The sequence below is a fragment of the Schistocerca americana genome, chromosome 7 (genome assembly GCF_021461395.2).
Source record: "Schistocerca americana isolate TAMUIC-IGC-003095 chromosome 7, iqSchAmer2.1, whole genome shotgun sequence".
In the NCBI taxonomy this organism is placed as follows: domain Eukaryota; kingdom Metazoa; phylum Arthropoda; class Insecta; order Orthoptera; family Acrididae; genus Schistocerca; species Schistocerca americana.
In genome coordinates, this window is record NC_060125.1 from 361,144,420 (window position 1) to 361,171,379 (window position 26,960).

Below are 26,960 nucleotides of genomic sequence, written 5' to 3' on the forward strand. Positions count from 1 at the left end.
TGTGCATATTGCTATCCCATGACTTTTCTCATCTCGGTGTGCTTTCTTTGATAAAGCTGTCATTGATAAACGGTTTTCCTTTTCTGCCGACTTGTGGACTATTTTGTAACTTTCACGAGTGACAGATTCATGTACAGGGAACTTTCTCGTGGGGAGATTTACTGGGGATTGTGAATTACGTTTTATGGACTCACATTTCTCAGAGCGTAACTTTCCAGAAAACCTTGTTACAAAAATTTTAAACTGCACTCAGTAACTTTATGGTATATACACTATGTGATCAAAAGTATCCGGACACCTGTCTGAAATGGCTTACCAAGTTCGTGGCACCCTCCATCGGTAATCCTAGAATTCATTATGGTGTTGGCCCACCCTTAGCCTTGATGACAGCTTCCACTCTCGCCGGCATACGTTCAATCAGGTGCCGGAAGGTTTCTTGGGGAATGGCAGCCCATTCTTCATGGAGTGCTGCACTGAGGAGAGGTATCGATGCCGGTCGGTGAGGCCTGGCACGAAGTCGGCGTTCCAAAACATCCCAAAGGTGTTTTATAGGATTCCCATTATAGGGATTTTATTGTCGTGTAACCACTCCGCCACAGGCCGTACATTATGAGCAGGTGTCTGATCGGGGGAAGGAAGAAGGTGCTTAAAACATCAATGTAGGCCTGTGCTGTGATAGTGCCGTGCAAAACAACAACGGTTGCATGCCCCCTCCATGAAAAACACGACCACACCACAACACCACCGCCACCGAATTTTACTGTTGGCACTATACATGCTGGCAGATAACGTTCACTGGGAATTCATCATACCCACACCGTGCCATTGGATCACCACATTCTGTATCGTTATTCACCACCACCACCGAATTTTACTGTTGGCACTATACATGCTGGCAGATAACGTTCACTGGGAATTCGCCATACCCACACCGTGCCATCGGATCACCACAAACTGTATCGTGATTCACCACCGCCACCGAATTTTACTGTTGGCACTATACATGCTGGCAGATAACGTTCACTGGGAATTCGCCATACCCACACCGTGCCATCGGATCACCACAAACTGTATCGTGATTCACCACCGCCACCGAATTTTACTGTTGGCACTATACATGCTGGCAGATAACGTTCACTGGGAATTCGCCATACCCACACCGTGCCATCGGATCACCACAAACTGTATCGTGATTCACCACCGCCACCGAATTTTACTGTTGGCACTATACATGCTGGCAGATAACGTTCACTGGGAATTCGCCATACCCACACCGTGCCATCGGATCACCACAAACTGTATCGTGATTCACCACCGCCACCGAATTTTACTGTTGGCACTATACATGCTGGCAGATAACGTTCACTGGGAATTCGCCATACCCACACCATGCCATCGGATCACCACATTCTGTATCGTGATTCACCACCGCCACCGAATTTTACTGTTGGCACTACACATGCTGGCAGATAACGTTCACTGGGAATTCGCCATACCCACACCGTGCCATCGGATCACCACATTCTGTATCGTGATTCGTCACTCCACACAATGTTTTTCCACTATTCACTCGTCCAATGTTTATGCTCCTTACACCACGCGAAGCGTCGTTTCGCATTTACCAGCGTCATGTGTGGCTTATGAGCAGCCGCTCGGCCATGAAATCCAAGTTTTCTCAGCTCCCACCTAGTTCTCATAGTACTTGCAGTGAATCCTGATGCGGTTTGAAATTGCGGCATGATGGTCTGGATAGCTGTCTGCCTAGTACACATTACGACCCTGTTCAACCGTCGGCGGTCTCTATCAGTCAACAGACGAGGTCGGCCTGTACGCTTTTGTGCTGTACGTGTCCCTTCATGTTCCCACTTCACTATCACATCGGAAACAGTGGACCTAGGGATGTTTAGGAGTGTGTAAATCTAGGGTATAGTCGTATCTCATAAGTGACACCCAATCACCTGACCACGTTCGAAGTCCGTGAGTTCCGCGGATTGCCCCATTCTGTTCTCTCACGGTGTCTAATGACTACTGAGGTCGCTGATATGGAGTACCTGGCAGCAGGTGGCAGCACAGTGCACCAAATATGAAAAACGTTTGTTTTTGGGGGTGTCCGGATACTTTTGATCACGTAGTGTAGCAGTCAGATCTTCAGATGTGTGAAGGCCTCCTAATATACACAAATAGCCTCGTCTTAACTCCTAGTCTGTGACGTATCCAGAGCTTCAACCAATAACAGAGCGTTTTAAATCACATGACCAAATCCTGATATTTTAATGATTTTAAAGCTTTAATTACAAAAGATAAGAGATATTTTGTGAGAATATTAACCGTAAACGTGATGTGAATGTTGTAATCACTCCAAATAGTAACAATCCGAACCATATTTTTAACATAGGAAAATGGCCTATTGACGAAGGCAGTACGAGTTTATCGCGGCGCTCGCGAATTTTCCAAATTTCACAGTATATCACAATAAAAACGGGTATTGGTTCACTCTATGAAAGACTGTTTAGAAGCGTCGCTAACAGTAAAATAATCGAGTGTAGAATATCAAATCGGTACACTAATCTTGCACATGCGGTCTCAAACGAAGGGAAATTCTGAAGTAGGCTTTTACATATAAATGAACGTGCGAGTTGCACATATACAGGGTGGACAGAAACAGTCTGAAACGTTTGTACGGGTGTTGCCAGGTAGGTTATGCCGATAAATAATTGTTAAGGAAAAATCGACATGTTGTGCCATTTTCGAATTAATCAGCATTGAGTTAGCCAATCAGGCTGTTGCGCTAGCAAATTCAAGCGGCCCCGCAGATACTATTAGTGTCAGTTGTTCTCACAGCGTAGTTCAGGGTTTCTTAAACTTTTCGCAACCCCCTCCCCTTTCTGGAATATAGGTTATTTTGGCCCTCCTATTTTGCTTTCCTTCCTCAGCACTTCCCATACTAGGCATAAAAGCAGACCACAATGTCTGTTTACTTCTATCCAATTACTGCAGCTATCAGTTACAATAACGATACCAAAAATTGCAGGATTAAACTTATTTATGCTCTTTTGAAAATTATGTGAACAGTAGGCCTATTCTCGTTCAAAACTGTCGTTCTCTAATTTCATTATATAATTACATGAGAAGTAGGGTATTTTTTAGAGCTTTCGAATTCTTATAAAACTACATTTTTGTAACTTACCTGTACAAGCGTCTTGGATAACATATCTTGAAGTAAATAAGCGTTTCTGGTTAGCAGTTACTGCCAAAGAATAGATCACCCCGACTTTCAATGTTTGTCAACGCAAATTAACGTGCATTCTAAAGAATTTTTGAAAGTTACCATTGTCCTGTGCATAACCTAATTTGTAGTAAATCAGCATTTGCGATTTCGTTACTGTAGCAGACATTGGAACTAACATATCATGTAACATCTAGAGTGAGATTTTCACTCTGCAGCGGAGTATGCGCTGATATGTAACTTCCTGGCAGATTACAACTGTGTGCCCGACAGAGACTCGAACTCAGGATCTTTGCCTTTCGCGGGCAAGTGCTCTACCAACTGAGCTACCCAAGCACGACTCACGCCCCGTCCTCACAGCTTTACTTCTGCCAGTACCTCGTCTCCTACCTTCCAAACTTTACAGAAGCTCTCCTGCGAGCCTTGCAGAACTAACATAACACTCCTGAAAGAAAGGATATTGTGGAGTCATGGCTTAGCCACAGCCTGGAGGATGTTTCCAGAATGAGATTTTCACTCTGCAGCGGAGTGTGCGCTGATATGAAACTTCTTGGCAGCTGTGAGGATGGGGCGTGAGTCGTGCTTGGGTAGCTCAGTTGGTAGTGCACTTGCCTGCGAAAGGCAAAGGTCCCGAGTTCGACTCTCAGTCTGGCACACGGTTTAAATCTCCCAGGAAGTTTCATGTTACATCCAGTTTTCCCTTAAAGATGAGTGTATATTATCTACATTTATGGTAAATTAATTCTATTTTCGAATTTGCTAACAACTGTAACGAACCTCAAATGTCTTAGGGAACTAGTCATTATTACCACAGATTTTTCTGTTGCCTTAACAGAGATCTCTTTTTATGTATTTGCTTCAATTCTTAAAGAGAATTAGTAATTTCTTAGTTCAACTGACTAAAAGATAAGCTGCAAGCACACTTTGAAGTTTTTTGTTCACTGCATTGCACCAGCCAAAATGCAGCCCCACTGTGAATGCTGTTCTCGAACACAGGATAAGTTGGTTGGCGTTCGTAAGCAGCTGGAAATCGGCCTTACTACTGTCAAACGATTGGCAGCTGCTGCAAATCGGTGTGATGGAAGGGCGCCTGAGAGTCACGTACCTGTCGTACCAGTATCTCTCCTGTGGATGCCATCTCCTCTGCAGAAAGTACTTAATCTCTCACTACCGTGGATGGTATGTCAATGGTAGATCTAGGCGCTCAGTACAAGGTGGGCAGGGACCAGGGAGGACTCAGGGTGATCCCACCAACCAAAAAATTCGAGATGCTGTCTTTCATTGAAATTGAAAATGAGACTCAATTCATCAGTTTTGGGATAACCCTTTTTGTCCGGCGTCAAGAGCAGGCAAATGCAAAAGGATAGGGGTCTATTAGTCATCAGCATTTCAGACATATGGCAAATGATGGTACCCCTTAGGGAAATGGCAGCAAGGGACAGGAAAGGACACCATATGAACTCAGTGTGTATGCCTGGGGGGCCTCATTCAACATGAAGAGGCTATATCGGTAGCCATTGAGGAAACGATGCAACCAATCACAGACTGTGGTTCACATTGGAACAAATGACGCCTTTCGTCTGGCCTCCGATCTCATACTTGGATAACTCCAGTGGCTAGCAGAGAAGATTGAGAAGACCAGCCTTTCGCACTGAGTTTCAACAAAGCTCACAGTTTTCAGTATTGACCCTAGAACCGACCGTGGCTCCTTGGTTCCGAATCGAGTGGAAGGACTGAACTAGAGACTTCGAAAGTTCTATGACAAGTCTGGCTGCGACTTAATGGACATGCGCCTTAGGACTGAGAACTGCAGGGTCCCCCTAAATGGGTCAGGAGTGCACTACAAGTCAAAGGCCACTACGCAGGTAGCTGACTGTGTGAGGGGTGCATATAAGGGTGGGTTTATTTATTTATTTATTTATTTATTTATTTTTAGATTAGGTGACTCTCCATCAAATCCAGATAACTATAGCTCTAGGAAACCCGGAAGTAGAAATGCTTCCCACAGGTGAGAGACTTTAAAATCCCAGTGGTTAACTGCTGAAACACTTGCAACAAAGTGCTAGAATTCGAAGTGCTCCTGAAAAGCAGTGGAGCTCACATTATACCAGGTACAGAAAGCTGGTTGATACCTGAAATTAATAGCAGTGAGATTTTTGTGGAAAATATACCTGTATGTTGAAACGATAGGCTAGTGGGAAATGTAGGTGGTGTGTTTGTCGCAGTACACAAGAAATTCAAATCCATCGACGTAGAAATTGAAGATGCATTTGAGATTGTTTTGGCAAGCGTCAGTATCAGGGCTGGATATAAAATGGTAACTGGATCCTTCTGTCACCCACCAGACTCATCTCCTGATGTAACCGAAAACTTTAGAGACAACCTCACCTGGCTTGTAAGTAAGTTCCCCAATCATATTGGAATCATCGTCAGAGACTTAATCATCCAACAATTAACTGTAAAAATTACAGTTTTCTTAGTGGTGGGCGTGATAAGATACCCTGTGAAACATTATTACTATATGCCTTCTCTGAAAAATACCTAGAACAAATAGTTCTGAACCCCGCTCACGATGGAAATATGTTGGATCTAATGGCAACAAACAGACTTGACGTCTTTGAGGATGTCCTTATCGAAACTGGTTTCAGTGACAATGATGTGGTTGTGACAACAATGATTACCAAAGTACAAAGGACAACTAAAACTAGCAGAAAGATATATATGTTCTGTAAACTAGACAAAAGAATCAGTAGTGTCATACCTCAATGAGGAACTAGGAACTTTCAGCATAGGGCAGGGGCATGTAGAGGAGCTATGGCTCAAGTTTAAAAAAACAGTTGACTGTGCACTGGATAGATATGTTCCCAGTAGAACAGTTCATAATGGGAGGAACGCTCCATGGTATACAGTCATTGTAAAGAAACTTCTAAGGAAACAGAGACTACAGCATAACACGTGTAAAACAAGGCATAGGGCTATGACAGAGAGATGCTGAATGAAATACGTTTGGCTGTCAAGAGAACAATGCGTGAAACCTTCAACGACTGCTGTAGCAGATTACTGTCAAATGATCTTTCACAAAACACAAAGAAATTCTGGTCCTCTGTAAAGGCTGTTAATGGCGCCAAAGTTAGGGTCCCATCCCTAGCGAATGAGACAGAAACTGAAATAGAGGGTAGCAATGCAAAAGCTGAAATACTGAACTCTGTTTTCAAATGTTCCTTTAAAAAGGAAACTCCAGGTGAATTGCCCCAGTTTAATTCTCGTACCACCAAAAAGATGAGTGGTGGTGAGAAACAGCTGAAATCGATAAATTGAACAGAGCCCCAGGATCCGATGGAATCCCTATCAGATTCTATACCGAATTCGCAGGTGGGTTAGCCCCTCTTCTCAGTACAATCTGTTATAGATCCCTCAAACAAAAAACAGTGCCCAGTAGTTGGAAGGAGGCAGAGGTCACACCTGTGTACAAGAAGGGTAATAGAAGTGATCCACAAAACTACCACCAGTATCCTTGACATCGATTTGATGATCACAAAAAATATTTTGAGCTCAAACATAATGAGGTATCAGAACAGAAAGAATGGCCTCCAACAGGCCAATCAGCATGGATTCCAAAAATATCGATTATGTGAAACCAAATTTGCACTTTTCTCACGTGACATACTGAAAGGTTTGGATCAAGGCAGTTGGGAAGGTGCAGTCTTTCTTGATGTCCAAAAATCATATGACACAGGACCACACCTATGCTTATTGTCAAAATGCTATCATGCGGGGTATCAAGTTAAATTTGTCACTGAATTGAGGACTTTTTGGCAGGGAGGACGCAAGATGTTATCTTTGATGGAGAGCCATCATAAGATGTGGAAGTAATTTCGGGTATGCACGAGGAGGTGTGTTGGGACCCTCACTGTTCATGTTGTATATAAGTGATTTAAGACGAAATTAATTGTGTATTAATGACCTTGAAGAAAATATTAATAATAACCTCAGACGTTTTGCAGATGATGCAGTTATCTATCATGAAATACTGTCTTAAAGAAACTGTTTAAATATTCAGTCAGATCTTGATAAGATTTCAGAGCAGTGCGAAGTATGACAACTTGTTTTAAATGTTCAGAAATGTACAACTGTGCACTACACAAAACTAAAAAACACAGTATACTATGACTATAATATCAATCATTCACATTCCAAATCGGCCAACTCGTACAAATATCTGAGGTTAACACTTTGTAGGGATATGAAATGGAATGATCACATACGCTCAGTTGTGGGTAAAGTAAATGGTAGGCTTCGGTTTATTGGTAGAATACATGGGAAGTGCAATCTGTCTAGAAAGAAGATTGCTTGCAAATCACTCATGCGATCCATTCTAGCATATTGGGACCCATACCACGTAAGACTAACGGGGATATTGGACATATCGTTATTCAACCCAAAGGAGAGCATCGCAGAGGTACTGAAGGAACTGAATTGGAACGCTCTTGAAGATAGACGCAAATTATCCCATGAAATTCTATTAACAAAGTTTCAAGAACCAGCTCTAAATGATGACTCTAGGAATGTACTACCACCTGCTATGCATCGCTCACACAGGGATCATGAGGACTAGATTAAAACTGAGCCATTCAAACAACCATTCTTCCCACACTCAATACTTGAACAGAAGGGAAGAGCGTAGATATGGCACTGAAAACTGCACAGCTCAAACTTAAACACTTCTTCCGTTACTTGGATGACACATTCGGTATGTGGGAACATGGCAGAGAGGCCTTGAATGGGACCCTGGACCACCTGAACAGAGTCAATCAAAATGTACAGTTCGTGATGGTGCTAGAACAGCATGTATATCTTCCATTTTTGGACTTTCTAATAAGAAGAAAAGCAGATGGCACCCTAGAACATGCGGTCTACAGAAAGAATCCTGACACAGATGCATACCTTCAAGCAACGAGCTGTCGTCATCTGGTGCAACAGTACAAAGTTCTAACGACTCTCGTAACAGGGTACATACCACTTGTGTCAAAGACAGCCTCCCAGCCAGCGGCAACGCTTACGGATGTGTTTCACCAAAATGGGTACAGAAAAGTGCAGATTACACGCATATTGAACAAATGGATGAGATAGCCATCCGCAAAGAAGAGGAAGACAAAGAGGAAAGGAAACTCTCTTTTATACCCTACACTGGCCCCCTTCAGCCAAAATTGCGAGGGTTCTCGGTGAAAACAACATCAAGGCCATCTTTTGGCCACCACGCAAACCTAAAGATATGCTTGGCTTGGTAAAGGTCAAACTATAATTCTGCAAATATCTGATACAGTACTCCTTGCAAGTGTGGCTGCCACTACATTAGGCACACATACTGCTGCATCTCACAACGCTGCGTGGAACTCATTAGATGTGTACGTGTGAGGCATAACGATAAATCAGCAGCGGCAGGATACGGCCTCAACGAGGGATATACGTTCGAATTTGAGAAAACAAAGATGTTGTGACGAGCTTCTTAAAAAAATCAAACACCCCATGACAATCTCATCAACAGGAATGAAGGCTACCAGCTAAGTTCAGCGTGGAAGCCTGCACTATCAGCTACATACGCCAAAAACGCCCCCAGCAGCTGATGCTGCACAACTTGGGCAAGACTGAAAGGCGATACGAACACCCCACCCCCCACCTCCATCCTTTCCCACCATAAGTCGCCGAACGCCACGGCTGGAGGAAGGGTTGAGGAAAAACGGCCACAGTTCGAGAATATGGACGGATGATGTAAGTATAGGATACACGCGCCGTCTCTACACTTCAACAGAAGATGACGAGAATGATACTCATCGAAAAGTCGCGGGATTTCGACGCAACCACCCGCAAGGAGGCCCGAGATTATTTCGTCAGCAGCTTATACAAAATTTACATTTACGTTAACATAAGATTATATCTCTTAATATACATTATGACTGATCTTTAAAATTTTGTCAGTAATTATATTAAATATTGAAAATCAAATTTTTTTTGCCCCAGAAGCCGTCAGATAGACAACCTACAGTTGGACCCGTGCGCCGTGAACCATGAACAGGGTTAGCCCTTTACTAATATAGATTATTTGTTTCTTTGTACTTGCTTCATGTATTATAACAGGCAAAGCGTGATGAATTACTGTCGTGTGAAAAAAGCGCAAGAGGGAAGCGAAGACGGCAATGTTGTTCTCAGGACTCAAAGACAAGAGCTTACAAGCGATCAAAGACTTTGCTGTAGGATCCGGATTGTTTATATTTGAAACACTGATTGTAAGAAATTCGAATACGAACTTTTTTGTAGGCACGATCGAAAAATAATTCATTACCTGGTTTTTCCTATGTTTTTCACGTAATCGTTCAGTGTTGGCTACAATGTACGCGAATGCAACGTACAGTCAATCAAATGACAAAATCTGAATAAATAGAGATAACAGAGAGAAATATATCCGTAATTTGAAAAACTATTCCATAATTTCATGGATTCTATCAAGCTTTTGTAAATCGCTGCATATGCATCTGTCCAACATTCCAATATTTATACGTTGGCAGGAGTTCTAACCACCGAAAACAAATGAGCCGCGAGTAACTTCACTGCGCAAGAGGTAAACCTTGTGTTATGTATGAAGTGCATGTGATCTAGTAATGTAAATTAACTTTTGTTAGAAATATAACATGATTGATCGTGTAATTTGCAAATTATTAAAATAGTAGGTTTTTCTGTACACATACTTAATTACCTTTTCAAAAGGTCTTCGTAATGAAGCTTTTTAGGCGTAAAACTTACTTGATCCTTTGCCGGTGCGGTTATTGAATTTTGGTGGCACGTAAGTAATGTATAGTATTGTCATTGCAGATAGGTTCGCCCACACTAAAGAGGAGCTATCATTTAGTTTGTTGTGTCCCTTACGGCTTCGCTAACACGGATTTTTTTAGCCTATATTGAACTCAACTCTCGTCGAGTGACTGTTCAGTTCAGGATAAAGGGTTATGCACGGGCAACCAGCCCAAGGTGTCAGCCGAGAGATGACCTCTTGTGTTTTATCTGCAGCATTTGCGTGAGTTGTGATGTATTGTTCCACATACTTTTCAGCCGTGTAAGACAAAAATTTTAAATTATCGATGTAATAGCTAATTTAAATAGTGTGTCCAGTGAAGAATTTTTAATGGAAACTGGAACTTGAAAAGAGTTGAAATATGCCGTAGCGTCTTGTGTCACGTCATTTGTATCGTGATTTTGACGAACTATCCCCTTACTGGAATAAATGGATACAAAATTAATACCATTGATATGAACAGTAAATATTACTCGCTTGGTGATTATGCTTCTCTTCTGTTTAGGGGTTTTATATATATATATATATATATATATATATATATATATATATATATATATATATATATATATATATATATATATATATATATATATATATATATATATGCTTCTCGTGAGTATATTTGCATCCCTTGTTGCCCCTTTGTGTTGAAAGCGCAATTGTAGCATTGACAATAAATTGTTGAAAACAAGAAATGCGATCTTTTTAACCAAATGAGTCGAAGAGATTGAAAAATCTACAGAAACATTTAGCTCAGATTGTATACAAACACATGTCAGACTTATACTCCCGAATCCCGTCGTTTATACCGTTCGAAGAACATTTTACTATATCACTTCTATAATGAAATCATTTTTTATTTGTACCTCACTTCCAGATATGTAGTATTCAGTAGCTACTGGAATAACTGTTTTGTTATGCAGGTTTAAGCTGGTGGAAGGATGTGTAATGTTATTAGGTATTTCACTCAAAGATAAGTGTTTTTGTTCATGTCCAGGTGATAGATAATAAAACAGTTGAAATCATTAGTGGTTTGTGAATATTAATTTGGAAAAATTTGTGATTACACAAGTGTATAGAATGATTGGCATGTAGTCATATATCCACCAAATTTAATATTTTTTCCATAACCAATTCACCCATTCTCCACTGTTGGTAGATACCATTAATTAATGATCCATGAATCGAGACACATAATTAGCAAAACTGTTTGTTTACTTATGGCATTCCATAAGTCTCCACATTAGACTTCTTCCATCATTGTGATGGTCAAGGTGATCATTGTCAGCAATGCTCAACGTTTGTAGCAAACTACAGATTCAACTGTTGTGACTCCTTGCACAGAAGGGCAGAATTAAACATGCTCGTGAGTCCTGACGCTAATTAGTCACTTCCACTAGTGTTTCTGTTGCTTATGGATAAATGTGTGTTTTCATCTCCTCCTCCAGTTGATGTAGCTCTCCACAAAAGTCTGTCCAGCTTGACTCCTATCACCCCCGCATAAGTATCACCATTTACTCTGAAATTTTTACTACACACCCTTCTCTCCATTACCAAATTAGCACAACTAGTTTTTAATGCCTCTGGAAGTGTCACATCAGTGTCAAGTTGTTCCATAAGTATCTTTTCTCCTTTATTCAGAATTTGATTTGAATTATTTATTCATCCAGGGTTCATCTTACAAGTATTTATAGGATTTGTCATAATAGTGCCATGAAAATAAATAGCTCAAAATATACGCAAACACAGAATAGATAAGTATAGTTTTTTGAGGTCATCATCGCAAATTACTATAGAATTCACAGTATGCCCAGTTTCAGCTTAGTGTTATCAACAGACCTGTTACAAAAAGAACTAAGGTAACAATAATAGTTTCAGTAAGCAGAAAAAAGGCCAATTTTACAGATAGAATGTGGGAGTACATGATAGTGATAACATGACATTAGCAGTAATCAAAACTTACCATTAAGTGCATTCTTATAATGAGTATCAATATCAAATTCTCTGTATCCACAGTTACGTGAACAAGTGCAAGCAATGGCCTGCAGGTGCCCTGTACGTATGCACATGCACTATAGCCCTCTAGGGTCGACAGAAGTGTCCGATCCCACGCGTCGGCTTTGACCCGTGACGTAAGGGTGTTGTCGTGTGTGACGTCATGACGGCGCGGAGTTTGGTTTGAGTGTGGCTGTCTCCAGTTCTGTTTTATCTCATTTTATTTACTTTTCTGATCTGTTCGTTCTATCTCGTGAGATTTTTTTTTTTTTTTTTTTTTTTTTTTTTTTAATTTAAAAATACTGAGGCCTATTACTTATTTTAATTATCTGTTTCCTCGAATTTCTGTTTTAGTTTATTATATTTATCTTTCTGATCTGTTTGTTCTATCCCGTGAGATTTTTTTCTTTTTTTGTTTTTTTAAAGACAAAAACCACGAATCAGCTACTGAAGCATCTTTATCTTCTATGGGTTGCAGGGGTTACGACCCCTGGGGAGGTGGGTGGGTATTCATGCATGGCTGTCTTCACTTACACGTTGTAGCTACGCAAGGCGTCTAAATTTGTTTATATTTAGTTTGCCCCCCACCCAAAACACCCCATTTCCCGCGCTTGTCCCGTTAGTGTCATTAGGCTTCTTGTGGAAAGTGTGTGTGTTTGTTTTTGTTTCCGCCATATTTGTGACATCATGGGTCAAAGCAGACGGGTGGGATCGGACGCTTCCGTATTTCCGCCCTCTACTAGCTACAGGTCGTTTGCACAAGTATAGGATGGCGTAAGGCCGTTGCCAACGTTTGGTCGTGTATGTGAGTGTGCAAAGCATTTCATGCTACTAGGCTACTTCAGAATACTCATCCTGGCACATCAGCCATTTTGTTGTTATCCTGTACTCTTATATGCTTTCTGTAAACATGGCCTTCAGTCAACTGAACCTATAATTGTTATAGCAGTGCTTTTGTTTCCTGTTTTGTAACAGTTCTGACAACGGCAGTAAACCAAAGGTGCTGTATTGTGAATTATATGATAATGTATGATGAAGATGAGCAGCCATGAATAAAATGCTAAATATGATGGTGGACCTGTTTGTAGAAATTTATGCCCTCATTTGGTATATTTTCTTCTTGATGTAATTCAGTATCTATTCATCTGATTGTCTACGTTGTAAAAAAAAAAGAAAAAAAAGAAAAAAGAAAAGAAAATGAGCAGTACAAGCTTAGGGAGAAGTTTGATTACGGTAGTTTAGTTGATTAAGGTAGTGAATTCATTTGCAGAAACACTGAATGGTCTAACGATTTCACTTGTTTCAAGAGTAGTTAATAATGCAAACTGAATAAGGATTATTTGGTCAAATCACACTGTGAACCTTTGTCTCACAGGTGTTTTCCCACATGCAAAACACAAATTTAGTGGAAACTACATAACTAAAACGTAATTACAAAATGTACTGTCAGGAGTTTAGGTACCTATATAATTATTTAACTTATTATAGAAATTTCATTTTTTATTTTTTTTAGGTGGATTACTTGATACTGCATTTAAAAGAGAGATATTTAAGGAAACTGCTACAAAGTCGAGGACTGTTTATAACATATAGGAGGAATTGTTCAGTAATCAGGGATGCAAAAGGAATATGATCATTCAAAGCAAAATAGACTAGTAAACAAGGGCTCTAAAATGCATACCTTAAGACCTGTGAGCACTTCTTAATCTTTGATACATCCTGTGAAACAAATCTCTCCTACTGCTAGCTGCTTGCTGTCCATATTTTGGAAGGAGATAGTATGGACCAAACCAAGAAAAAGTTGTCTAGTAAACATGGATTCAAAAATTCCTTCCATAAGAGCGATGAGCATTTGTTCAGTCGAAGAGACCTGTTCCACAGTATCTAAGGTGAAGAAGTGCTTGTAATCCATAAGGTATGCACTTCAGAGTCCATTTTTACAGGCCAATTTTTTTCTTGTTTTGCGCCGTACTACCACCTCTAAAAATATGGAAGGATAAGTGTTTGCAGTAGAAGAGATTTGTTTCACAATATGGAAGATGAATTAGTGCTCATAGCTGTTAAGGCATGCGTTTTAGAGGCTGTGTGTGCTAAACTTTTTGCTTCGCTTGATCATTGCTATCATGTCTGGTCTGTGAATATTGACCAGTCTTCTTGGAGCACTCTGTATATATGCAAAGTAGGAAAATAACTAAAAGAAAGAAATACTACACTCAAAGATGATTTCCAGTTGCCTGAAAGTCTCTCTCTCTCTCTCTCTCTCTCTCTCTCTCTCTCTCTCTCTCTCTCTCACACACACACACACACACACACACACACACACACACACACACACACTGGAAGAGACTACCTTTTGGGATCAAAGAAAAGGAAGAGATTCGATTTTGTGGATCTCGGATTAACGGAGTGACAGCAAGAGGGATGGGAGTGAAATAACAATAGCAGACAAATAGAAAAGAGGCAGTGTAAAAGTTGGACATAGAAGATTATTGACTAAAAGGAAAACTGTAGTTGAAAGGTAAATAGGCAGCTGTTGGGGAAAATGAAAAAGTCTGTAAATATACAAGGAAAGTCTTTGCATCAGGCACCTGGGAGGACGGGGGTGGGGAGGAGGGGGTGATAGATCGGAACAACTTTCATTGGAGACAAAATATTCACTGGCACTTCTCGGTGACGCTAGGCATCCTTTTGTATAGGTTATGCCCCTGAGAGACAGTTGGGTGTAGCAGTGTGCGTAAGCCTTAATTGTTGCCTACAATCCAGTCACCTGCTTCATATGAAACGGGGTACACCCGGTAAAATTAAATAAAAAGCTCTCGGTTTACTTGCCGCGTCAAATTTGGATAAAATCCCAAGCTTTCCATGTCTACTTCCGTCATCTTCATCAGGGGTAAAACTAACTGTCGTGGGTTGGTGAGGTTTCCACTTTTATAAGCAGTGGACGGCTTCTAATTGGCTGGATGACTTCACGGTGAAAACAGCGTGTACGGAGGTGACAGCCTCTTATGTCCCTAGATTAAGTTTGCACACTTTATCCAACATTGCTTGCAGCGCCATTCATCACAACAGGCGGAGAACTGCGAGGAATGTTAGAAGTCTCCCTCTGCGCTCTTTCTTTATCAACTGCACGCTTCCATGCATTGCTGAGTGCATAACCGGAGTCTCTGTTGAAATTATTTTCACAGAGTCTAATTTCAACTGCTTCCCTGATGACAGAGTCCCAATAGTTTGAAGCGTGAGCAAGTAGTCTTGTTTCATTGAATAAAATCTTATGTTTATTTAATAAACTGTGCTGAGCCACCGCTGATTTTTCTAGATACCTGTATTTCAGGTGACGCTGATGTTCCACACAGTGATCGGCAACAGTTCTTATAGACTGGCCCACATAATTTTTGCCACACTCGCAAGGAATGCTGTAAATTCCTGGTACTCTCAGGGCAAGATTATCTTTCATGGGTCGCAACGTTTCCTGACATGACTGATGGCTCAGCCATGGGTTCACCACTGTCACCAGCCATAGCTAACTTTTTCATGGAGGATTTCGAAGAACGAGCGTTGAACAGTGCTCCCTTACGTCCATCCTGCTGCTTCAGGTATGTTGATGATACATTTTTAATCTGGCCACATGGCAATGAGGCACTGCAGCAGTTTGTTGATCATTTGAATGGTATACATCAGAACATAAGATTTACGGTGGAGGTGGAGAAGGATGGGAAGTTACCCTTCTTAGATGTGCTGGTGGAGTGAAAATCAGATAGATTTCTCATACATTTTGTGGACAGAAAACTGACGCATACAGATTTATATCCAAACGCACATAGTTTTCACCACCTAGCACAGAAGAGAGCTATGCTGAATACCTTGGTACACAGAGCAAGGACTATTTCGGACAAGGATCATCTCGGCTCCGAGATTAACCATCTGACGATGGTATGAAGAAAAAATGGATATTCTGATGGTGATATCAGATCTACTCTGGCGAAGAAACCTTGGAAGGACCCTGTTCGAACAGATCAAGAGGACCAACACACATTGCGCGGCTACCATTCTGCGGTGCAACGATCAGCAAGATCAGCAGAATCCTGAGCTGACAGGGAATCGGACGAGTTGTCTGGCCACCCAGAAAGGAAATATTGCAACCCGTGGAAGATAATTTCGGCCTGAGAGTACCGGGAATTTACAGCATTCCTTGCGAGTGTGGCAAAAATTATGTGGGCCAGTCTATAAGAACTGTTGCCGATCACTGTGTGGAACATCAGTGTCACCTGAAATACAGGTATCAAGAAAAATCAGCGGTGGCTCAGCACAGTTTGTTAAATAAACATAAGATTTTATTCAATGAAAGAAGACTACCTCCACACGCTTCAAACTATTGGGTCTCTGTCATCAGGGAAGCAGTTGAAATTAGACTCTGTGAAAATAATTTCAACTGAGACTCCAGCAATGCATGGAAGCGCGCAGTTGATAAAGAAAGAGTGCAGAGGGAGACTTCTTACATTCCTTGCAGTTCTCCGCCTGTTGCGATGGATGGCACTGCAAGCAATGCTGGATAAAGCTCGCAAACAAAATCTGTGGACATAGAGGCCACCACCTCCGTACGCACCATTTTCAACATGATGTCATCCAGCCAATGAGAAACTGTCCACTGCTTATAAAAGCGGAAACCTCACCGGCACAATACAGTTAGTTGAAGATGACGGAGGTAGTCATTGAAAGCTTGGGATTTTATCCAAATTTGACGTGGCAAGTTAACCAAGAACTTTTTATGCAAGGACTCTGTCGCGACAGACTTCATAGTCATATCGATAAAATTAAAGTTTCTGATGTGATTGTAATATCTCTTCCTCCACTCATTCTTAAGGTTTCCTCATTGAAAATGACTCTTATCAATTTACTGGTGTAGTAATGTGGAGCACACCCTGCTAGTTTGCTGAAATCTTGTCGTCCCAGCACTGGTGAATACCAAAAGGCACCTGCGTTGGAGAGGAGGGTGTGTGACTGCTATGAAAGTCCCTTGAAAACTATACGAAACCTATATTTATCCATTTCATGATATCTGGAAGTTGTTTCAAATGTCAAAAAGTTTCCTACACCGTATTAGGCATTGCAGTGTGTTATATTTTTGGTGATTTCTAATTTTTGTCCGACTACTAATGTACTGTAAATGCCAAGGATTCAGATGAGGGAGCATAGTTTCCTAAATTATAAGCCTACTTTTGAAATGAATGCCATTCTACCGACTATTCTCCCTGCACCATTGAGAGTTGCTGTAACTCTGAAACACCCTACCAGATCTATTTTTTCCGTCTAGGATCATTTACTTGTAATCTTGTTCATTTTACTGTGACCATTCCAGCTGAAAAACTTATGCTGCACAACCTCATTCTAGTCTCGCAACTGTTATGAGTATCATAAGTGGGAGACCTATCTACAAGACAAATGTTGAACATTCATTCATTTTAGTATGATAATCACGAAGCTGTCACTAAGAATAAACAGAAGTCTCTTCTGGTAACTGACAAAGTTCTGTTAGAAAGAATACTTGGTATCATTATAGCTACCAACCATTCACTTTTTATCAGAATATGTACTGAAATGAAACTTACTGACAAATTAAAACTTTGTACTAAACATTGACTCAAATATGGACCCTTACCTTGCATGGGTGATGCCTGTTATTGCTCTCCCACTGCCTATCTTTTCTATCAGTTGCCTGCCCCATATCCTGTCCCACCCTCCATCATCTGATGGTAATATTTTTTCCTTTCTTTTTTTTTTTTTCAATATTGGCTGAGATTCCTTACACTTCTACTGTTAGTAGAATTTGTGTGTAAAGAAATTAAATTGAAATTTACCGCCAAGGTTTTAATGTGAGTTTTTTGTGCTCATAGGTAATCACGTTGCTGGTAAACCTTATAATACTCGTGCTGAATAAGACAGCCTTCTTTATTATAGTAAATCATACTGTATCTTGGACATGTTTGATGGAATTCCTTGTAAATATTCTGACAATCCATATGAAAGCACAGAGCTGTGTGCTTCTAATGGCTAACTGTAGACATTATTTGTCTGTATATGAGGTCATGAGTAAAGGAATTGTATAAATTGAATCATTGTTGGCATTGTCATATAATGCTGTTTTATAACAAACTGGAAAGTACGTATTTGTGCACTTTTTCTTTGTGAACTGACACTTGCTGACATTGTAACAAAGATAGCCTGGAGCATGAATAAGTATTTATCCTTGGAACAGTAAACACACACAGCATACATCACTGAAAATTTGTTCTGGTATGACCCTCGAAAGTGAGCTATGAGGACTTGCAACAGCAGTGAACAGTTTTAGGTAGAAACTTATTCAGCCAAACATAAGACAGTGAGACTGAATGCTCATATGGGTGTACACACTCCCAATGTATATTACTGATGGAAAAACACTCTGGTCTCCAGCTGAGTGGAAGGGTTGATGAACAATGACATCTAAACAAGTTATACCCTCTTATGGCAAAAGTCAGGTGATGCCTAGTATGACAATCACCAAAATGTTACAGCATCTCAAAGCTTCCACCCACCTGGAAACCTTAAGTGTTTTGTCTACGTGTATATTATTACTTCAGTTTCAAATTCTTCCAATACTTACACAAAACAGTGTAGACAAATGATTTTCTCAAAGAGTTTATTAAACAACTAATGTAACTATTGTACACCACAAGTTAAAATTTTGTAATAGATTGTGGCTTGAGGCTTAGTACTTGCCTTTTCTAGGCAATTCATTGTGAGTTGTGCTGCTGAGTACATCTCACAGACTGACTCAAAGCTTCAACTTTTTCCTGGCTTCATACCTATCCCTTCCAAATTATGTAATTGTGTGAGCCAAGAATTGACAAGAAAAGGTTTGCGTAAGTTTTCTGGCTATTACTGAATATTGCAGTACCACCTATTGCCTCTTATCCATGGCGCCACACTTTACACATGTGAGCAGACAAATAATATGGACATCATTTAACTACAGAAATGACTTGAAACTAATGGGACAGCTGTGGGAATTTGGGGGTTGTAGATGAGGACAAACTAATTTTAGTGCTTTTGTAATTATGCAGACATACCAAAAGAAGCACAAATGCAAAAATCAAGTAAACAAAAGCTCAACAATCATCAAAACCTCATTAAAAAGATCTGAAAAAACTTGTATTGGGAACTTTACTTGACCTGTGTAACTCAAAAGAAATCTGTAATGCCGCAAACCCATGTCTATCTCCAAAAATAGGCACTGTAAAATTTACTTTGACATAAATAGTTGAAACGAAATCAAGAGTACCAAGAAACCAACAAAGGTCGCAAAATCTGGTATCAAACATCCTGGCAGATTAAAACTGTGTGCCGGACTGAGACACGAACTCGGGACCTTTGCCTTTCACAGGCACACAGGAAGTTTCATATCAGCGCACACTCCGCTGCAGAGTGAAAATCTCATTCTGGAAACATACCCCAGACTGTGGCTAAGCCATGTCTCCACAATATCCTTTCTTTCAGGAGTGCTAGTTCTGCAAGGTTCGCAGGAGAGCTTCTGTTAAGTTTGGAAGGTAGGAGACGAGGTACTGGCAGAAGTAAAGCTGTGAGGACAGGGCGTGAGTCATGCTCGGGTAGCTCAGTTGGTAGAGCACTTGCCCACGAAAGGCAAAGGTCCCGAGTTCAAGTCTCGGTCTGGCACACAGTTGTAATCTGCCAGGAAGTTTCATATCAGCGCACACTCCTCTGCAGAGTGAAAATCTCATTCTGGTATCAAACACTTCACTTGATCTATATGGCTAAAACAAAAGTCCATGTTAACACACTGTAAAGAATCGCCCATACTTAATGTCGATAATTTAATGTGAACAGTGTAGTAGATGCAACAAATTCCACAATACCCACCAATGACAGTCCAACATGATTATCGATAACTAACAATACAAACCAAAAATTCATTAAAATTGCATTACCAGTATTTTTAAAATACAAGAGACATTCAATTTTGCACATAAACTCTCACATCCTATAAACTATGAAAACAAAACAAAAAAGAACCATACTTACCAACCAAATTCAGCTGACATACAAATCTGGCCTGTCCTAAACACACACACACACACACACACACACACACACACACACACAAATCGATGAGCAATAGCAAAAATAATGTCATCTGCACAGTCTCTTGAATGACCCACCTAGAATTCTCATACCAGGAAACCATCTAGATGGAATGCCTGTGTTGTACTTCCAACAGTGCCACATATGCTGGTCCCTGGTCCATAATGCAACTACTTCACCTTCTCAGCAATTAGCTGCAATTTAATCATGATCAATACATTATCTCCAATTGCCGCAGGCAGCAACCTACTTGTGAATGTCGTTATCATACCAACAGTCAACAGAAGATGGAATGCCGCAACCTACTTGTGAACTTCATTTTCATATCCATAACCAACAGAATATGTAACATAAACTTAAAATCGCCATCCATAAGCAACACACAGCACTAATAATTCCAACCTAAAAATTAATCTATTGCCCATAGCACCCAATATCCCAGTAACTCGCTAATGAACTGCTACAAACACTTCAAGTATTATTCTTACGACCAGCTCAAGCCTTTCGATGAACCACCAACACTTGCAAACAATTTAGAAACATGAACATCACATACTAGAGTAAGTCACCACATGCGCCAACATGCCTTCTGCAAACATGATTCAGTTCAAAAATGCTGTACCACCGTGACATTACAACATAGTTATGTCACTGGCCAGAGGATACAGTAATACTACAAACTTTGGATGATTCATTTCCTCCATTGCTTTTGGCATCTAATCAAGAGTAAATCAGTGGCAGTGCATTATTTTGATTGTATAGGCTAGTCCTGACTGTGTGTTCATTAACAGCATATCATAGTTATTTAGGGTGATAACTCTGCTCTGATGAAGATACAATAATGCCAGTCTGTTTTGCACCTTCTTTTTTTTTTTCGCGGTGGTGGTGACGACAAGACTGGTCTCCAGTGTAGCCTGAGCTCTAGACTGTAAGGTGATAGTACAGATTTCTTTTACATGTCTGCTTCTGTAGGACCAAATTGAGGAGTAAATTTCTGTGGTCATGGAATGTTTCGGTACTTTAAATTACAACAGGAAAGTAATCATAGATAGTGTTTTATGAATCCTAAAAAGGCGACAATCCAGTCAACAGTGTTAACACATGAATCGACTTAATTTTTCAGGGCACTCCTCAACATAATAGGAGTGACCCATGAGGAAGCTCTTCAATTTAGATTTGAAAGTGCATGGAGTACTGCTAAGATTTTTTAATTATTGTGGTAGTTATTGAAAATGGGTGCAGCTGAGTCAAAGGGGTGTGATCCAAATATGGATTGTATTTCTGCTTAGTATTAGCTGAGTGAAAGCTGCTAATTCCTGGGAATAAGCTGATATTGTTAACAAGAAATGAATTGAGTGGCCAGTGTAGAATACTCAGACTAATGAACAGGGGTAGACAACAGGTATGCAAATTTAAACAACTTATTGCTTGAACTGCCTGTTTCTGAGCCAAGAATACCCTTTGACAATGGGAAGAGTGACCCCGAATCATGATGCTATACATAAGTGAATAAAAAGTAAGCAAAGTAGATTACTTTTTGTGTTGAACTATAAGATCGTGAACATGAGCTTTCCACAACACTTAGGAATTTGAACTGTTCAGTCTCAGTAATCATATGCCCATTCTGTGTAATTAGAACATTAGATTTTGTTGAATTGCATGTTAGAAACTGTAAAAACTGAGTCTTACTGTGATCATTTTATTTTCCACAAGCCATGAACTAATGTCTTGAATTGCACTATTTGAAACAGCACCAACGTTGCACACAACATCCTTTACTACGAAGCTAGTGTCATCAGCAGACAGAATATTTTAGGATCACCTGTAATATCAGAAGGCATATCATTTATATAAATAAGGGACAGGTGTGGCCCCAGCACTGACCCCTGGTGTACCGCCATTTAACCATGCCACACTCAGACCCCACATCATAACCATTCTCATTACTGTGGATTATGACCTTTTGCTGTCTGTTCTTAAAATAAGAGGTGAACCATTTGTGAGTTACTCCCTGTATACTGTAAAGGTTCAACTTCTGGATTCATATTTTGTGATAAGCTGAATTGAACACCTCAGTTAAATAAAAAAAGATGCACAGCATTCGAAACCTTTCGTTTAATCCAGCCAGTACCTCACAGAGAAAAGAGAATATACCATTTTCAGTTGTTAAACCACTTGTAAAACCAAACTGTACATTTGATTGCAGATCTTGTGAAAGGAAATGGTCAATTATTCTTACATACGAAGCCTTTTCAGTATCTTTAGCAAACACTGATCATGTAGAAATAGGTCTAAAATTGTCTACATTATCTATTTCTCCCTTTTTATAAAGTGGCTTTACTGCTGAGTATTTAAATCGCTCAAGAAAATGGCCATTCCTAAAAAAAATTACGAATATTACTAAGTACAAGATTAACATGTGCTGCACACTACTTTAGTATTCTGTTAGATATTCCATCTTGTTGAGAGTAAATTTTTATTTAACTCACCAGCTGAAGCTGACAAATGTGTCACAATAAAAGAATTAAATAAGAGGTAACAGGCTGATCTGTAGTGTAGCATGAGGCTTAGATTAGATTGGAAGGTGACAGTGCAGTTGTGATTTGCCAAAGCCAACAAAAGTCTCAAGGCAGATTCTTTAGTTCAATTATGTCCCTGATGAAAAACCTCTATTTTTCCACTCTGGTCTGATATTTTCAAAATTTTTATTTACTGCAAGGTGTTAATAACAAGACCGTTCCCATTCAAAAACCACTATTTCTATGAAGAGCCGATTAGTTTGTCAGTTTTTGATTTATTTGTTTCCATACTAGTGACAGCAATAGATAGTTTCTTGAAACTCGTATCTCTATGAAGATAATGATGTCACCAGTCTGTTGGTGCAGTATCATGTTTACTGATTCCCAAACCAGATAGTACTTTCGGCTTCTTGATAGAATTTGTACAGAAATATTAGTACAGTAGACTATATTGTCAGTAGCAGCACACCAGAGGCAAGCAAACTAAGTAAAACCATCCTTAACCTGAATATTGGTTTGGACATCATAGTGCTTAACTAGGCATGGTCCTATTGGAACTGATTTATTCACACTGTATACTGGGACCTACAGTATAATGTGGTCTCCAAACTGTTCAGCGGCTTGCCATTTTTCACAAGTGTAGATCATTTTTTGCCAGAGGCTGAAAAAGCAGTAAGTGGCAAAAAAGTTGTAGGACTGGCTGGGGATCAAACCCCCAGCTTTGGATTTGTGATCTGCGAGTTACTCATTGAGGTCTTCTTCTGTGATATATCTGTGTTCCAATTGATATTCACTGGCTGCTCTCCACTTCCCTCTGCCCTGGGCTTCCTCCATAGAGCTCTTTCACTCCCTCTCGTCCTTGCAATCTTTCCTTCAATCACTCATCTCTGGTCAGTTTCAAACACGATACATGTCCCAGTGAAGATGTTTTCCTTTTTCTTATCTTTTCCACTATTCTTGAAAGTACATTTTCATTTATCATTCTGTCAGTCCATTTCACACTGTGTTGTTATAAAATTTAAAAGAAGGGAGAGGATGAAAAATTATCTTGTAGAGTAGCTCAATCAATGGTGTGTACTGTAAACCTTGCCTAATTCAAGCAGGTATGTGCTTTCAGTATTATGAGATGGGGAAATCCCATGGGGCCATAAGTGCAGACTGAACATTACACAGTGTTTGTCTTGTTGGTAAGAGTTATTACTACTCATCTTCCATAACAGAATAAAATTCAGCTGCAAATGACTAGTAATTCTTATCTACGGGATCAACAGCATTTAAATAGCAGGGTTGCCACAAATTCTGGAAATCGGGGAATAACAGGGAATTTCAAACATATTGGGTGAATCAGAGAAATTTGAAAAAAAAAGAAAGAAAAAAAAAACACTGGAAAAATCTCGTTTTTGGTCTCAGTAGCATGAAATTGTTTGTTTGCTGAGATGTCATGCTTCGTCGTTGGTTGGGCGCAGCTGAGTACGTGCACTGCTTCCTTACTTTGTCATTCCTACTGCTTCTCCCCTTCCCACCCCTCCCCTAAGCTTGCAGTCAGTGCTACCACCACCACTTAATGCTAGCCTAGCAGCTGCCGATGAGAGGCAGGGAGATATGAGGAGTGGTTTGTTTGGATCTGAATCTCAGAGATTGTTGGTGCAGTGGCCGGAGGCGGCACGTGTGTCCGTGAGTTGCGTCTAAGAGATTGTGTAAATGAATGTGCAGACCCTCATTTTCTGACAAATTTAGCTGTGAGAGTGTTGTCTTTTCTACATTCCTGTCTGTGGCTCAGCGATCATCTTTACAGTGAGTTCCTACCTATCCTCATTAGTATTGATTCTCAGAGTATTTGCGCAACTTATCTATTGTGTGGGTGATCAGTGCGGTCTCATTTCATCAACATGGTGTCTGTGACATGTGATTAGCTGGCCACACGAGTGGACTTCCATGACGGGCCAAAACCGCAGGCCATTTCTATGGATCGTGCCTGCCTATCTGAAGCCCATAGTTTCCCACTATGTGGAGGCCCTGCCAGTCAAATCTAGTCTCGCCAATCTGCCAGCAGGCCGCGTCTGTCTGTGTGTGGCATAATCTGCCAGCAGGCCGCGTCTGTCTGTGTGTGGCGTAATGTGGCGGATTTTCATAGTTTATCCGGGATCCAGGATTGTGGTTCTCCTCGGCAGGCCAGAGGTCACGGGCGATGAATTTCAGGAATTGCGACTGTCTCATGCAAGTACATTGTACATTGTAGCATTTTATAGACATTTTATTTACTCTAGTACATTTTGGCACTTCGAAAGTAGTTTATGTATTAGAAAGTATGGACGATAAGAAGAAGAAAATTGTGGCAGTCACTGGCAGTTTGTGCACTATGTACTAATGTATTTCTTGAAAGAAAAATTGCACAATACCTGTATAATAATAGACATAACACAGTGGGTAATAACCGACAATAACGGACATAGGCGGTAACCTATAGTGTTGGTTTACACAACTCTTCCCCACCTTATACATTTCTTTCAAGTGGCCTACTTTTTCTGAGATTATTTCTGAAAGCAGTGAAGGCATTTTAAATCTGTCTTGCGACTCCAACGAAATGCGTATTTTTGTCACCAAATGTGTTTCACTTTATTGAAATAAAATAACATCAGTGGTCTTAATGAAACATATATACCATTTGGCTTGATTTCTCCATCTCAAAACAGTTAACCACAGATGATGTTGATGTTGGTACTTAAGATATTTGCTCACACATTTAGAAATATAGAAGGCCTTGCTTCCCCCCCCCCCCCCCCCCCCCCCCAACTTGTGTCTTTACTTACCCTTGAGATCTCAAAATTTGCCAGGGAAAAGTGCTAAAACTTGTGTGGAAATCAGGGAATTTCACGTGTGGTAACTTGTGGCAATCCTGAATAGCAACTGGGAAAGAAAGGCAACAAGTATTAATACTCAATATTTACGAGTTGTGAGCCTTCTTATTCCAAGACGCTTTTCAGATTTCTCATCAGATGGTTAGCACTTTTGTTAAGTAATTGGTTTATTTTTATTGGGTAACACTTGGACAAGTCTTCATGGGGAGAAGTTGCACCTGTCAAAAACACACTTGCAGATCCAAGTTCTACAAAGATGCATCCAGTGTATTTTAACCCCAATATCTGATGCTTTGTCATGAATTCATTCTTTCCCAGTGGAAGTATTTGGAGTGAAACAAGCTGAGACTCGGAGGTTGGCACTATAGATGTCTTTGATCTGAATGTGGAGAGTGTAGCAGTAAATTATGATTTAAATATATGTAAAATGTTGTTGTTAGTTTACAACACTAATAGTTGTACTTTTGTACTGAATATTGTGTAGAACACTTTGCAAGAATCTATATAGATTAAAGTTAAATGAATGACTCAAACATAGGTGATAGATTACGGGGTTTCAAAATTTAAATTTTCTTTTACATTGTGCAGGCCGTGTAGGTATTGTGAAGGCAGAGAAATGAAACACAGGAATAAGTTACTAAAAGGTAGAAGAGGTGTGAAAAAGACAGGAAATGTATCCACTCAGTGGGACTGATAAGATTTATTTTTTCTCTTTCAGCGCCGTAAAGGCGCCTAGCTGTTCATTATGACAGAAATCTCAGCACCACAACAAATGGTGCTAGGTGCACTTCGACAAGCAGCTAGTCAAAATGTGGAACTCCTACCTGATGCTGAGAGCAAGCTAAGAGAATGGGAGACTGAACCTGGATTCTACTCCATACTTCTGGTAATTTTTTAAATATGTGTTGTATGTACATGTATTATTTGTGGAACTAGAAAATCAATAATGTTGTTGACGTTATGTGTTTAGTTTTATGTATTCATTGTTAAGTAGAAAATTGTTGGTGTTGCTTACCGTTAGGGATCTCGAAGGAAGGAGGACAATCCCCCTTTTCTTGTGCTGGGATTAATGCAAACTTTTATCTGTATAGTGTAGCTAAGTCTCATTAAGGAGCTCCACTTTCTGTTTAGTGGTGCCTCTCATGTGTATCAGGCACTCAATGTCTGTTCTGTCACGGCACCAGAATTCTATGCTGTTTCATTTACTCATGCAGACTAAGCTGTTTTCAGCTGCCCACATACAAGCTTTTTGACTAAAAAAATTCCTATCATTATTTACAAGCAAGACAGTAGGTTCCATTGTGAGTTGCTGTTGGGTTATTCTTTATTAACTGCACTTATTATCATATGGAATTTTCGTTTTTGATTGAATGTCT

General features: G+C 40.2%; 1 protein-coding gene across 3 annotated transcripts in view; it reads left to right on the forward strand.

Annotated features, from left to right (window-relative positions):
* The first annotated feature begins 9,798 nt into the window (after window positions 1-9,798).
* The window catches only part of LOC124621883 (importin-11), a 174,016-nt gene continuing 156,854 nt past the window's right edge, over window positions 9,799-26,960 (forward strand). For 2 of the 3 annotated variants that reach the window (XM_047147351.1, XM_047147353.1), the window contains exons 1-2: window positions 9,928-10,064; window positions 26,303-26,470. In XM_047147351.1, the coding sequence (XP_047003307.1) occupies window positions 26,330-26,470 (141 nt within the window). In that variant the 5' untranslated portion in view covers window positions 9,928-10,064; window positions 26,303-26,329. Of the gene's footprint in view, window positions 9,843-9,927; window positions 10,065-26,302; window positions 26,471-26,960 lie in introns of those variants that run through there. The other variant, XM_047147352.1, reaches the window with a different exon arrangement.